At 34.0% G+C, this 14,518-nt stretch overlaps 1 protein-coding gene and 1 long non-coding RNA gene across 51 annotated transcripts in view; one reads left to right on the top strand and one right to left on the bottom strand.

The window, feature by feature from the left end:
- LOC141376839 (uncharacterized) overlaps positions 1 to 14,414 on the top strand; it is a 113,291-nt gene extending 98,877 nt beyond the window's left edge. Inside the window, exon 4 of the long non-coding RNA XR_015504327.1 lies at positions 14,008 to 14,414. This is a non-coding gene — a long non-coding RNA (uncharacterized LOC141376839). The remainder of the gene's footprint in view (positions 1 to 14,007) is intronic.
- rbfox3a (RNA binding fox-1 homolog 3a) overlaps positions 1 to 14,518 on the bottom strand; it is an 886,893-nt gene that overhangs the window by 90,566 nt on the left and 781,809 nt on the right. For all 50 annotated transcript variants that reach the window (XM_087276601.1, XM_087276616.1, XM_087276621.1 and 47 more), the window contains one exon: positions 13,233 to 13,481. In XM_087276601.1, the coding sequence (XP_087132727.1) occupies positions 13,233 to 13,481 (249 nt within the window). The remainder of the gene's footprint in view (positions 1 to 13,232; positions 13,482 to 14,518) is intronic.

Here is a 14,518-nt window from a genome sequence, read left to right as displayed (position 1 = left end):
CTAATCAGCCAATCACATGGCAGCAACTCAATGCATTTAGGCATGTAGACATGGTCAAGACAATCTGCTGCACTTCAACCCAAGCATCAGAATGGGAAAGAAAAATGATTTAAGTGACTTTGAAAGTGCCATGTTTGTTGGAGTATTTCAGAAACTGTTGATCTACTGGGATTTTTGAGTTACGAGTCTCGATTTCTGTTGCGACATTCGGATGGTAGGGTCAAAAATTGTCATCAACAACATGGATCCATCCTGCCTTCTATTAACGGTTCAGGCAGGTGATGGTAGTGTAATGGTGTGGGGGATATTTTCTTGGCACACTTTGGGCCCATTAGTACCAATTCAGCATCATGTCAACGATCTCAGATCAGTTTATCCAGACATTCTAATCTGATTCGCGAACTTGTTTGAAGAACCAAATTAGCGAGAGATCAATTATCAAGATTAAAAGATCCAGGATCTGCCAAATAATCTTAGATCATTTAAGCGAGGTACGAAGAACGGACCCCAGGAACAAAGTTGGAAAACACTGATTTATATAGCACTTCATTTTACAGTCCTCTTTCACATGTGCATGTTATCTTAATCAATAGTTTAAAATAACTACATACTTTCCCTAAATCTATCCATTGTTTTATATAACCAGTTTTTCCTTAGGTAAGTACACGTTAGTACACATTCTGTAAGATAAAGTGCAATTGATTTATCTGTACACTTCTAAGTGTGTTTTTCATGTATATACTTAATTATAATAAGTAGGCTGGACAAATTCCCCCTCATTAGGCACAAAACACAAGAGATATGAATCACAGAAGATGGCGATATATCATGCATTAGGTAATGAAGATATAATGAGATATCTATCACTCTACTCCTTTTTTTTTCTCTCACCACCCTGACAGAGAAAAATAGAAGGAAAAGGTGAAGTAAATGCAATTATGTAGACACAGCTAAGAACATAATAGCAACTCCAATGCAAAAGATTTGGACCTGCAAGGCGTTCATTTTTCCACTCATTACAGAGAGAAGGTGAAAAATGGCATGATAAAATATCAGCTGAAATGAGATTTTAAAGTTTAACTCGCTGTACAAAACCATTATTGCGGAGGACATATGTCTTTACAAGGGAAATTACACCAGTAACATGACAGAAGCGACTTTACATTTCTATGGGTTGCATAGATTAATCTATTTTTAAATGAACAGATAAAATAAAAAAACATGCAGACAAGCATCTTTACATCTTCTGTGCTTATCTAATTACCAGGTCTACCAAAGGGAGTTTTCAGAGAGAGAGAAAAAAAGAAAGAAATATTTGCATTACAATAAAACAGTCCAAACTAATCAGTGTATCGCCTTTTTAAAGTTAGAAAACACCATTATTTTTCCCTAAACACAAACATTTGCCTGCTGCATTAACTACCTCATAATAACTCTATATTAATGGCTGAAATAATATGTCATGTCTTTTCAAAACACAGAAGCTGTGGTTGTGGTTTTAAGGGTTTGTTTATTTAAAAAATTGAAAGCTTCATTTTAAACCTGTGACTTCTGTTTATAGACATGTTTTTTAAAAAAAATGTTTAAAAGCTTACAATTGTTAAATTAATCCTACGAAAAACACACATAAAAAACACCTTTTTAGTGGAAAATGGCAAGCTTTACTACACTGTAAAATCCAACAGTCAACTTTATCTAATGAAAGGAGTGTAGTTAACTCAGTTTTTTTTTTTTTTGTCACAAAATGTTTTAGACATTTTAAAATGTTTTAAATATTGTTCTCCCATTGTGCTGTGCAGAAAGTAGGTCATTAAGGTCATTAAGGTTTGAGAATATTAGGGTGATAATAAGTTTACAAAACACTGCTTTTAGTCAATCAAAAACTAGGGTGGGCAATTTTGGATACTAGCAAGCTACTGTAGCTTTAATGATTAGCTCATGTCTCATTTATTGGTAAAATCATACAGGCAGAACTTATGAGTGAGTAAATATTGAGTACATTTTTTTGTGTTCAGAATTCATATGTTCACATTTTTCCATTTAATCCCACATGAAAAAATACTACAGTAATTGAATGTGTTTTCTTACTATACTATAGTAAAGTATATTTTTACTTTGTCACTTTGGTTATGAATGCTACAGCATACTGTAGTATTACTCACACTAGTGAACTGATAAACTGTTGTAAATACAATAGTTTACTTTTTTTTTTACAGCTATGGTGTAGTAAAATATTCTCTGTGGTTGTTGTATTAACACAGCAGCTGTAGAAATACCATAACAGATTAATTCAAGTACTTTACACACAGAAATAAAGTCACTAGTGGTACCTTTATAAAAGGTGCACTTTTGTACCATTAGGTTACTATGAGGTACACATTTGTACCTTTTGTTATTAATATGTACCTTCAAGGACCTGATAGGAACAAAAAATTAAAAAATGTACTGCCCCAGTGACAGCCTTTGTACCTTTATATTTGAGAGTGTATTAGTGTATTCATTCATTCATTCATTCATTCATTCATTCATTCATTCATTCATTCATTCATTCATTCATTCATTCATTTTCTTTTCGGCTTAGTCCCTTTATTAATCAGGGGTCGCTACAGCAAAGTGAACTGACAACTTATACAGCATATGTTTTATGCAGCGGATGTCCTTCCAGCTGCAACCCAACACTGGGACACACCCATTGAGAGTGTATTATAATATAGTATTTACTTTAAACAGCGACAGTATTTTTCATTCAATTATACATTCTTTTTTTTTTTCGGCTTAGTCCATTTATTCATCAGGGGTGGCAACAGCGGAATGGACCGCCAACTCATTCAGCATATGTTTTACACAGCGGATGCCCTTCCAGTTGCAACTCAACACTGGGAAACACCCATACACTCTTACATTCACACACATAAAGTACACTACAGACCATTTAGCTTACCCAATTCACCTACTGTATACCCCATGTCTTTGGACTGTGGGGGAAACCAGAGCATCCGGAGGAAACCCGGGAAACACGAGGGGAATATGTAAACTTCACACAGAAATGCCAACTGACCCAGCCAGGGCTCAAACCTGCAACCTTCTTGCTGTGAGGCAGTCTCTCTACCCACTGCGCCACCGTGACGCCCACAGTATTTTTCATGTGGGATTATGCACTTTTACACTGTGTCAAAATTACTTTTCAACATCCAGACAACAAGTCCTGTTTCTCCCAAGCCAGTGTGCTTAAATGCTGCTAAACGCTGAACCCTACATAATGTCACATGGTCAGTCATCATTTGGGAACGATGAAGGTAAGTTTGAACCCCTGCTACAGGTTATACAGTATAACAGCAGCCAAACCTCTGAACCACTAAACGTCGAGGGTCACCGGCTCCTGCTTTTTCCATCTGACAACTTCCTCATCTTCTCTAATGCACAGACTCTCCCAACGGGCTCTCGGGGGTCTCTGTGAGAGGACACCGTGTTTACCAGCACATTGGCACTATCAATCATCGCGGCTATGTAGACAGTCAAGCCCTGTTAAGATAAAGCACACGGGTCGACTCTGGATCCACACAGCCTGTCGTCCTGCCCCTTGTGTATGCCGCCTGAGGTCGGCGAGCGGCGGAGGCCCGTAGCCCCTGCCTGATGGCGGTAGATGGAAAGCCGAGCAGATGGATGGGCAAGCGGAGGTGCAATTACCCCCTGGTGCCCCCGCTCCCTGGGCTGCACCTCTTCCCGCTCCGCCATCCTCATCCATCACGCGGGTGCCATCGGTCATTCACATGCTCTGTCTGCAGTAGCTCTGGAGAGAGGCGCGCTATCTATCATGTCTAACAGGTGAGCGGTGCGACGGCGCAGACTCGCCCATTACCGAGCGGCGGAGCGTGGCCTCTGAGAGCCTCCAATTCCTCGCTCTGCCCAGCCGAGTGCTGGAGAGAAGGATGAGGGCTTTGATTTGCTTACTTTATGGGAACGTGTATTGACTAGGTCCTCTCAGATGTAAGTCATCATGTAGCGACGCGGAGCAGCGAGTAACAGACAGTGATAAAAATGAAGAGAAATCGTAGGGCTACTGTGTATTCGTCTTGCACGCTTTGCTTAAAGTCGGCATGGAACAGAAGTTGAGAAAGCTTTTTTCTTACCTAATGTGACGTATATAGCCGAGTGAACTGGAAAAGGTGTAAAGTGGGACTTGAATGTGTTGCAAATGGATTGGATTGTTGCCATTTGCTATTGCGCTGATTTATTTTGACCATTTGAGTAACTGTTATTTATTTTTTAATGTTTATTAAACTTTTATAAATAGAAACAAAGTAATTTTACAGAGAAATTTAAACAAATCTTATTCCCCAAATTCTTATCCCTACCCTCTAAGCAAGATAAAATTACCTTTAATAAAGACAGAAAAGAAATAATAATAATAATAATAATAAATAAATAAATAAATAAATAAATAAATAAATAAATAAATAAATAAATAAATAAATAAATAAATAAATAAATAAATAAATAAATAATACAAACAATAAACCTCAGGTAATCATATAATGTACTTAATTAGATTTGCTTTGGCAAAAGGCCCTAAGATTTACAGTTGAAATCAGAAGTATTAGCCCCTCTTAGAATTTATTTTTTTCCTTTTTAAATACTTCCCAAATGATGTTTAACAGAGCAAGGAAATTTTCACAGTATGTCTGATAATATTTTTTATTCCAGATAAAGTCTTTTAACACATTTCTAAACATAATAGTTTTAACATTTCTAACTCATTTCTAATAACTGATTTATTTTATCTTTGCCATGAAAATTTTTTTCACAGATGTGAAAATGCAAAAAAAGTATTTTTTTTAAACATTAAAAGTTTAAAGTTTAATATTCAAGTTTATGGTAAAGAAAATCAGATGTAATAAATTCTTTCATTTTATATAAATATTTTAATTTGATCAACTTTCTTTCTGTCATGATTAGAAGAAGATTATACAATACATTTATAGGAAAACTTGCAATTTTCCACCAGGGATGTGTTTTTTAAAAACGTTTTTTTGTTTTCTTCATAGGATTATTTTTACAATTGTGAGCTTTTAAACAGCACCTAATATAATAAAACTAAATAAATGAAATATTTGCACTAAGCATCCTAACAGTTAAACTATTACAGGTTCGGTAAATGTAAATATCTAGCAAATGTCATGTTAATTTAACATTTACGTTTTATTTTTTATTGGTTTTAGTGTACTTTTAACAAATATATTGTTTATAGCTAAATCATTTAAAATAAACATTTTATAAAATACTGGAAATGCCCATATTAATTTCATGGTGACTTTGAGGAGAGGACAATTGCTTCGTCATAACAAGTACTTTGCAAAACACTCAGTCCAACTGACTCTTCACTTGAACGATACAATCTCTCTAGCTTTATTGGGAGCATTTCCACTTCTCACGAGTGTAGCGGCTTGAAGTGCTCTTCTCTGGAGGAGTTGACACCAGGCCAGGAGAGGGAAAGGAGAGGTAAGCATTTGAGACTCCGCGCTCCAGGTTTGGATCTAATTATCTCATCGTCACCGCTAAGCAGCCATCTACAGGGGGTTCGTCTGCGCAATTTGCCTTTTAATTTGTGTTAATTGCATGTTAATTATATTGCAGCTAGCATGGGCTGCATCTGTCTCTTTCAGAGACAAGGTTTCAGAGGGCTTTGCTCTCCCAAGTTTTGTAGACGAGGTGAAAAGTAATTAAAAGTCTTCGCTGTTCGAGGCGAAGGCAACCTCCGTGCTCACTCGGGTTGCCTGCTCGTCCTCTGGAGGACATCACGAGGTGAAGGATTCAACATCTTTCGTGTACATGTAGATGGACTGTGACCCTCTTTCCAGCACTTAACAGGAGGACAATGGCGAGGAGTTAAGTAACCTGCATTAGGGTCTCAGGATGTGGATCCTGCCAAAAAAGCTAATAGTAAATCCATACGGGAGGATTTTACGGTCAGCTAAGAAAAGCTCCCCAAATTAACCCCAAGTAGGTATATTACCCCCTCTAAAGCTTTATGACAGCCAATTACCACAATTGAAGCAAGAAATGTTACATAACAATGTTCCATTTGCCACGGTGTGGGATTTAGTATGCCATTTGATTTAGTGAATGACAAATGTGGCCCATTTATCGCTCTGACGTATTCTGTCCAGCAGGTTTACTGTAAACATGTATCATTTCACATTTGAAATGTCTGCTCCATCACACATGCATTAAAACAAAGGCATTTCATGATCTATAAGTCATTACAGCATATTTTTATGTTCATGTAACTAAAATAAGTTAAATTATACAAGCTATTTTTAAGGAACACAACACCCCTAACAGTTGAGTTTTACCATTTTTGAATCCATTCAGCCAAGCTGCGTGTCTGGTTGGGGCACTTTTGACTTACCTTAACATAGATCCCTGATTCAGATTAAACCATTTACTTTAAGTTAACTCCAAGAGACCTGTAAAATGAACCTATTTTCCAAAAAAAAGTGGAGTGTTTCAGTCAGTTTAAACAAATTTTAGTTAAAATAACTTAAGGTTAACCCCTTCAGACCTGAATTATATTTCAACTTTTAAAAAAATTGTAAAAATAGTAAATTTGCCCTGTTGTTAAGACTTCCATAAATAAAAAAAAGGTCAATAACCGTGTATTGATGTTTTTGTTTGTTAATTTCAATGGACATCAGGACAAAACAGTTGCACTTTGAAAATGATATACCAACTTGAAATTAAAAATAAAAAAATACAAATTGTTAATCTTTACTTGAGGTTGAATGTTGCAGAACATTTTTACAACTTTTCTATTCAGGTTTTTGTTGCACATTCTTACATTCAATCTATAAAATATTGGCAAACATATCAATAAATGTGAATCAAATCATTAAAAATGTTGCTTACTTCTGTGCTAAGAACAAAGTGCTGCTACATGCTCCTTTTCACCCTACACTGTTAGACATGATATTGTATTTTTGCGGTAACTTACAGGCAGCACTGTTGTCAGCAATTTACCACAACTACAGTAAATGTGTTTTACAGTAGCAGGTCCCTACTGCAGTTTTATTTTACAGTAAAATAGCTTCACCACAACTTCTTTTTATTTTAAAATGGCCTTTACCACATTTAAATTTTACAGTATGACAATTTTTACAGTACTTTTACTGTCATTTATTTACATTAATGTGCATTAGGATTTATGTGGCATTTTACTGTCTGATTTTTCCACTAAACAACTGTAAAATTACCGGCAAAGTCTAATGCTCTGTTCACACCAGACATGGCAAGCGCGGATAAATCATGCTATTCCTTTTTAAATAGATGCTTGAACAATTTGAGTTTACTCGCTTCATTCGTGCGTCATATCTACTTCACAACATACACGGATTCGTGTGATGGGCAGGGCCTCTGTCTGCTAGATGACTCTAGCTTCTTTGTTAAATGGCTAACATGGATTTTATTGAGAGAATAGCTGTGTTTATGTGCTAGAGTCCACTAGATCCTTTCAGACGTGCACCCAGCTCTATGAGCTTATAAACTCCTCCAGAAATGGTTTGAGTTGCCTTAACTTATTGTGTTTTACAGTACTCATTTGGTTTAAGTTCTCATAATTTATTGGGTTTTGCTGTGCTCAAATGGATTAAGTTCACAGTACTCATTAGAATTTGTTTTTGTACTTAAATGAATAGTTGCAATCGATTTTCTCAAATGGTTTGAGTTACCTTAACTTTTTGGGTTTTACAATGGATGTGTACATCTGGGCACATTTTGCTGCTTGTGAGTTTGGTGGGATTTTTTTAACTGACACTGAAATTATAGTAGAACCTAAGATCCCCTATGTACACTGCAATAAGAGCTTACAGTAAAAAAGTGAAACACAATGCTGAACATGCCTAACAAACAGCACATTTGATGTTTAAGAAATTCAAAAATTGTGTTTCTTTGATCAGGTAAAATTAAAGGCTCAGTTCATACATCTAACTGCTTTTATTTAATAACAAAACTCCATATATGTGAAGCAATATTAACAATAGAGAATGCAGAGAACTTTAAGACCAATGCAGGTGGAGAAAGGAAGCTAGAAAACGCACACAAACTCGATCAACTCTCCTCATTTTTTCCCCGCAAGACTTTCCAAATGCTAGACTACAATCATTCCATGCAGCCGATGCTCCCCTTGTTTCTATTTCTGTTGTAGAAGAGCAACTTCCCCGCGCTTCACATTCGGCGAGGAACAGATCAGCCAAGCAGCACCAAGAAATAATTGCCTGAACATTATCATACACCGCCACATTGGACCTCTCATCCAAGCCTCCTCTGCCTAAAGCACAACGTCACAGAAGGCTTGTGTTTGTATGTTTGGGCCGGGTGGGGAATGAGTCCTGCTAAATCGTTTCTATTGCCGCACTCATTCAGTGTTATCTGCAAATCACTTTCAAAGTGCTCAGCTCAGCACTTCCCCCTTCAGAATGCCCCTACAACCACATAATTGAAACTATCTGATTGGAAAGCTGCCAAGCAGGTAGATTACATCCGATTAGGGCCAAACCAGCGCTTCACTTAAAGGGATTAGCTTGAGCCGCTTTATATTTTTTTGTTCTTCCACACTTGCCGTCATCTTTCCCTCCCACTGAGATGCGAATACAAATCATCCGCCTGTCATCTAGAAAGAAGACAGTGGCCTTTCAGTCTGGCGCAAAGCTCTAATTAATTAGACAAGGTAATCTGATTCACAACAAGTTTAGCCGGTAACAAATACGGAGGATTAAAGAGCGCTTAGACCTGTGGTACTATTACCGATGGCGCAGTAAAAACTATTCAGGGAAGGCGGCCAAGAATAAGTGCGGGAAATAATGGCATCGCCTTAATAACATAACCTCACGCTCCTTTGAGCAGTACTGCTATGTTTAAGCCAGTTGCAAATCACAGTTTGGACAATCCCACCAAAGGCGATATGATGGAAAACTGTGAGCATGTAGTAGTCTTTTATCGCTGAGTTAGCCAGCATCTAGGGTCTGTGCTGTTGTGATCTGATATGTGATCTGATGTGATTAGCGTCCACTCTCTGAGGTCTAGTGCTCGCTCTTTGCTAATGATGCTCTGCAGGGAGAGTGAGAGAGAGAGAGAAGAGGGAGAATGGGAAAATTTCGCCCTGGTGGTTCGGGGCCGGAGTGACAGTTTAAGTACATCCTCCAATCGAGCTGTAGATTAGCCTAGCCGGAGCTCATGTGCCTTTTTTTTTTGCGGCCTGTCAGAATCGCTTCTCTTGCGATCTGCTGAGCGTGGGATTATATCTACTTCCAAACCACCTCAGAGCTTTACACATATCCCAATCAAAAAGAGAAAAAGATTACATTTTTCATCTGTCCTTTCCCCTCCTACTCAAGGCCAGGAAGACCTTGTACTACTTTGTGCAATGAAGAAAAGTTAGATGATCTTATATTTCTTTTTCCCACACTTCTCATATGCCCTTTCTCAAGATGTGTCTCATTTTACTCTCTAGATACCAGCCTCCAAACTATGCAGCATTTATTAGAAATCTAATTAAATACTATGATAAAATAATAATAATAATAATAATAATAATAATAAGAAGAAGAAGAAGAAGAAGAAGAAGAAAAAGAAGAAGAAGAAAAAGAAGAAACAAAAAACAATCTAAAAAATAAAATAAAATATCTCTCAGGGATTGATTAGTATTTCCTTGCATTTCCTCCAAGTGCATGCTAAAGTTTTGCTCTTATTTTTCCTTTCTCCAGATGTCTCTCATTTGACTTCCTAGATACCAGTCTTAAAACTATACAGCATTTATATAAAATCTAATCAAAATAATAATAAAATAAAATTATATTAAATTTAATTAAATAAAAAACTATAAAAAAGTAAAAAAAAATATTGGATTCGTCCCTTTACCACACTTTTCATTTACACACCCTACAGCTGCGTCTCATTTTACTCCCTAGTTACCTGTATACTGTAAATTTACACAGTAGTTTTTTAAGCATGCTGACATGGTCCAGAAGATCTGCAGAAGTTCAAATGTGGCAGCAAAAAAGGGAGGAAAATTATTTTATTGACTTTGAACATGGCATAGTTGTTGGTGTCAGATGCATGGACGAATCAGTGTTTTTCAGTAACTGCCGATCTACTGGGATTTTCACATTAGTTACAGTAGTTTAGCTGCAATAACAACAGCCATAACTTCTATCTACTGTATTTATTTACTTACTAAGATGCTTAGATTTGTAGACAATGTTAGGATATTTAGGATAAACTGTCCAACAACAGTACTACTTAATATAGTGACTAGTCAGTGGTCAAATGTCATATTTTACATGACCCACAGTATATGGGACTTGTAAAGGATGAGTGTCAAATCTTGAAACCTGCTCTTTATATGGAATATAATAAAATCCTGTGGTAAAAACTAAATAAAAAAATAAATAAATAAATGAATTAATAAAAATAAATAAATAATATATTTTTTTAAATATATATTAAAAATTAAATAAAATGAAAAATATATAAAAATAAGTTAAACTATAATAAATTAATAGATTAAATAAAATAAAATATATAAAAAATTAAATAATGGATAAAATTAAATAAAATAAATATATAAAAATTAAATTAAATTAAATAAAAAGCATGAAAAATAAATAAAATAATAGATAAATAAAATAAAATACAAATATATCTGAAAAAAAAGATAATTAAAAAATAAAATAAAATAATAGATAAATAACATAAAATAAAATGACCCACACCGATTCATCTGTTTTTTTTTCTTCTTCATATTCTACATTTACTCAGAGTGTGTATGTGTTAATAAAAGGTCTATATAGGAACTATATTGTATTGCGAACAGACCAAACACAACTGACCCATGGGAGCGGGTTTAAGGACAGTTTCTCCTCTCAGAGTTTCTTTTGTTTCATCATGTGCTTGTCATATGCTCAGACAGAGCACTTGGGTAGCACTCGTTAAGTGGTCCATTGAGACGTTTGTGATATTGTTAGCCATGGTAAATGGCTCCACGGGGTTTCAGATATGGAGCCATGTGATAGCCATTGCTTAAAGCTTGATAAAATGGAGAGAGGGAAAGCAAAAGATCTCTTTAAATGGAAAAGGATGGTTTTTCTCTCATTGTCTCTTATTTTGGTCTGTGCTTTTTATCTTTGCTTGTGCCAGCTTTATAGTTCTTTTCATTAAAAAAAAAAAAAAAAAAACTCTTCTGTTTTTCCCAGCCTCAGTTTCTCTTTATCTCGGTCTGTCTGAATGCAGAAATGTTCAAAATGGGATGTTGTAGACAATCGAAAAAAATGTAAGATGTAAGAAGCAATTCAAAGATGAATAAAAAACATCCTGTGCACAGGGTCTGAAATGAACTTTCAGCAACACCTGCCAATGCCAGTTTACATGCAACACTAAAAATAATTAAACATATGTTATGTTATTAACACTGTAACTTGTAAAGTACTATGTGTATTTTGCTTTTAATATTTGCAGAACAGCACAGGTTTTAGAATCAGCATTTTTTACGAGATACAATATGATTACACTGCAATTAGTGCTATTTTTTTTACAATCTGATCACATCCTGTAAACCTGCAAGCTCTCTACTCTTTTTCTGGAATGATTTATTTACCTGTCAATTTTGTTTGACTCTCCTTTGGCAATTTTCTTTAATAACTATATCTAATCCGTGTTTTAATAATTATATATAAATATAATAATAGTATATAAAAATAAAAACAAAGATATTTAATGCTGACTTTTCAGTTAATTTTCCCTGAACTAAACCACTAAATATAAAAAATAAAAAGTCCATATTTACATATTATATTATTACACATGATATTATTTATATTATATTTTAATAATTATATTTAATAATGAAATATACTGAAATACACAAATGTATTATTATTATTATTACTTTTACTAATACATATTATATTACACATATTATTTAATATCATTCATAAATAATAATTTTTATAATGAAATACACTGCATTTGCTAATAAAATAAACTATACTAAAAACAAAATGTAATGTATTATAAAATAAATTTAAATGTGTTGTTATTATTATTATTATTATTATTATTATATTATTATTATTATTATTACATATTATATTACACATTATTTAATATAATATATAAATCATAATTTGTAATAATGAAATACACTGCACTCAATAATAAAATAAAATACAATAAAACTAAATTTTATGCATTATATAATATATTTTAATTGTTTGTTATTATTATAATTACATATTATATTACACGTGATGTTATTTTATATAATATTTAAATAATATTTTTTTAATAATGAAATACACTGCATTTACTAAAAAATTAAAATATAATAAAAACTATAGCAATGTATTATATAATACATTTAAATGTATTATTATTATTATTATTATTATTATTATTATTATTATTATTATTATTATTATTATTACTACTACTACATTACACATTTTTAATATAATATTTAAATATTAATTTTTAATAATGAAATGCACTGCATTTACTAATAAAATAAAATATAATTTAAACAATATGTAATATATTATATAAAAATAAATGTATTAAAATTATTATTACATATATTACACATGATAATATTTATTATTATATTTAAATAATCATTTTTAATAATGAGATACACTGCATTAGCTAATAAAATAAAATATATTTTAAAAAATTTATGTATTATATAATACATTTACATGTTTTATTATTATTATTATTATTATTATTATTATTATTATTATTATTATTATTATTATTATTAATATTATTATTATTAATCATTAATATATGCCTGCATGCTGATAATGAGACTCACTAGTGTGCTAATAATTCTGCTTAAAAAGTTTCAAAGGTTCACAGTTAATTTGAGCATTTTATTTACTTCACAATAATCTGTTTATAATAATATTATAACAAATAATACATATTAAACAATCAAGTACAATTTTGAAAACTAAAACCTCATGAGTGTAACCCTAATCCTAACCCTACACTAAACCTGACCCTACATATAATTTAATAAAACAAAACAACAATAAAAAATATAATAAGTGAAAAACAAAACAATATATATATATATATATATAAAGTAAAATAAATCATTAAATACATTATTTTTTGTCTATCTATCGACAATACAAAAACAAACAAACAAAATAACACATGCAGTAGCGGGCACTCACTGTTAAGCTGCTGGTCCCTGTGAGGGATGGTGTGCTGCTGTCGGTGCCAGGCGGCTCGCTGTGTGTCTGTGTTGGTGTGTAGATGGTGAGGGCCGCCGCATGCTCAGGGACCGGACTGGGCCCTGTGTAGTCCTGCCCAGGGTGGGTGTATTCGCCAGGCAGCCCGTTTTGAGGTGGAGGAGGAGGATACTGAGCTGGGGCGTACGGCTGAGCCATGGCTTCTGGGGGAGCTGGGGCCTCCTGGTTACCCTGGAGAGAAAGACAGATTTTGATCAGCTTTATTCTTATGCATCCCGCTCTAATCCACTGTTTCTGCCGCTTAAAGGAACAATGGCTTCAATGAGACGTGACAAGAGCGATCATTTCTCTGTGTCTGAGTCGTGATAACACATGAAGAGACGTGATTTCATGATAACGCAGAACAACTTCCAGAAGCTGCTTTACCTGACAATGTGAGTCTGAATCATAGAGTGATAAAATACAAGTGATGATATGCTAATATTGCCACCTGCACTTTCTACCATCATTAGCAAGACATCTTAATATTCTTTGAAACGGATCCTTAATTTATCGTAATTTTGTAAAAAAAAAAAAATAACATAAAATAAATAAAATTCTAAATAATAAAAAAAATTCTATCATCATTTACTTATCTTACAATTTTTCCAAACTGGTTTGAGTTTCTTTTTTCTGTTGTTACATTCCATGGTGTTTTGAATATATTGTTCTGTTTGGCTTCTGTTCTTCCTCTTCTGTTACTGTACCTTTTTCTCAGCTAGGTGTGGAGGAGAGGAGGTAAATTAACTGCACCTGCTGCTCGTTGCCCTGCAAGCTTAAAAGCTGATCAGTTGCAAGCCACATTGAAGCTTGCTTTCAGAGTGTGGTCTCTCTCCTGCCCTGCCCTGCCCTGCCCTGCCCTGCCTTGCCGTGTTGGCGTTATGAAAGATTATTACCACGGTTGTGGTTGACCTATAAAGGTAAAATCAGTTGTAAAGCATTTGAAACTGCTTAAACTCTGTTTTTGAAACTTAACTTTGTGTTTGGAAGCCATAGATAGGGGGGTGCCATTTTATTTCTAAAACCCTTTTTCTCTTGTTTGTTTAGTTATGGAGTAATGTACATTTCTGTTGTTAATTGTATTTTGTCAGTTTTTTTTTTTTTTTTTTTTTTTTATTTTGTCAATTGTATTTTTAGACAGTTTTATTCCCTAACTAGCTAGAGTGTACTTTTGTTTGTTGTTTTGGCCTTCCCCCCTCCCGAAGCCTATTTTTGCTTCCCAGTTTTGT

This window comes from Danio rerio, chromosome 12, assembly GCF_052040795.2.
Source record: "Danio rerio strain M-AB ecotype USA chromosome 12, GRCz13ab, whole genome shotgun sequence".
Taxonomy (NCBI): Eukaryota; Metazoa; Chordata; class Actinopteri; order Cypriniformes; family Danionidae; genus Danio; species Danio rerio.
The sequence above is the reverse complement of the archived record's forward strand: the minus strand, read 5'-3'. Positions and strand labels throughout refer to the sequence as shown.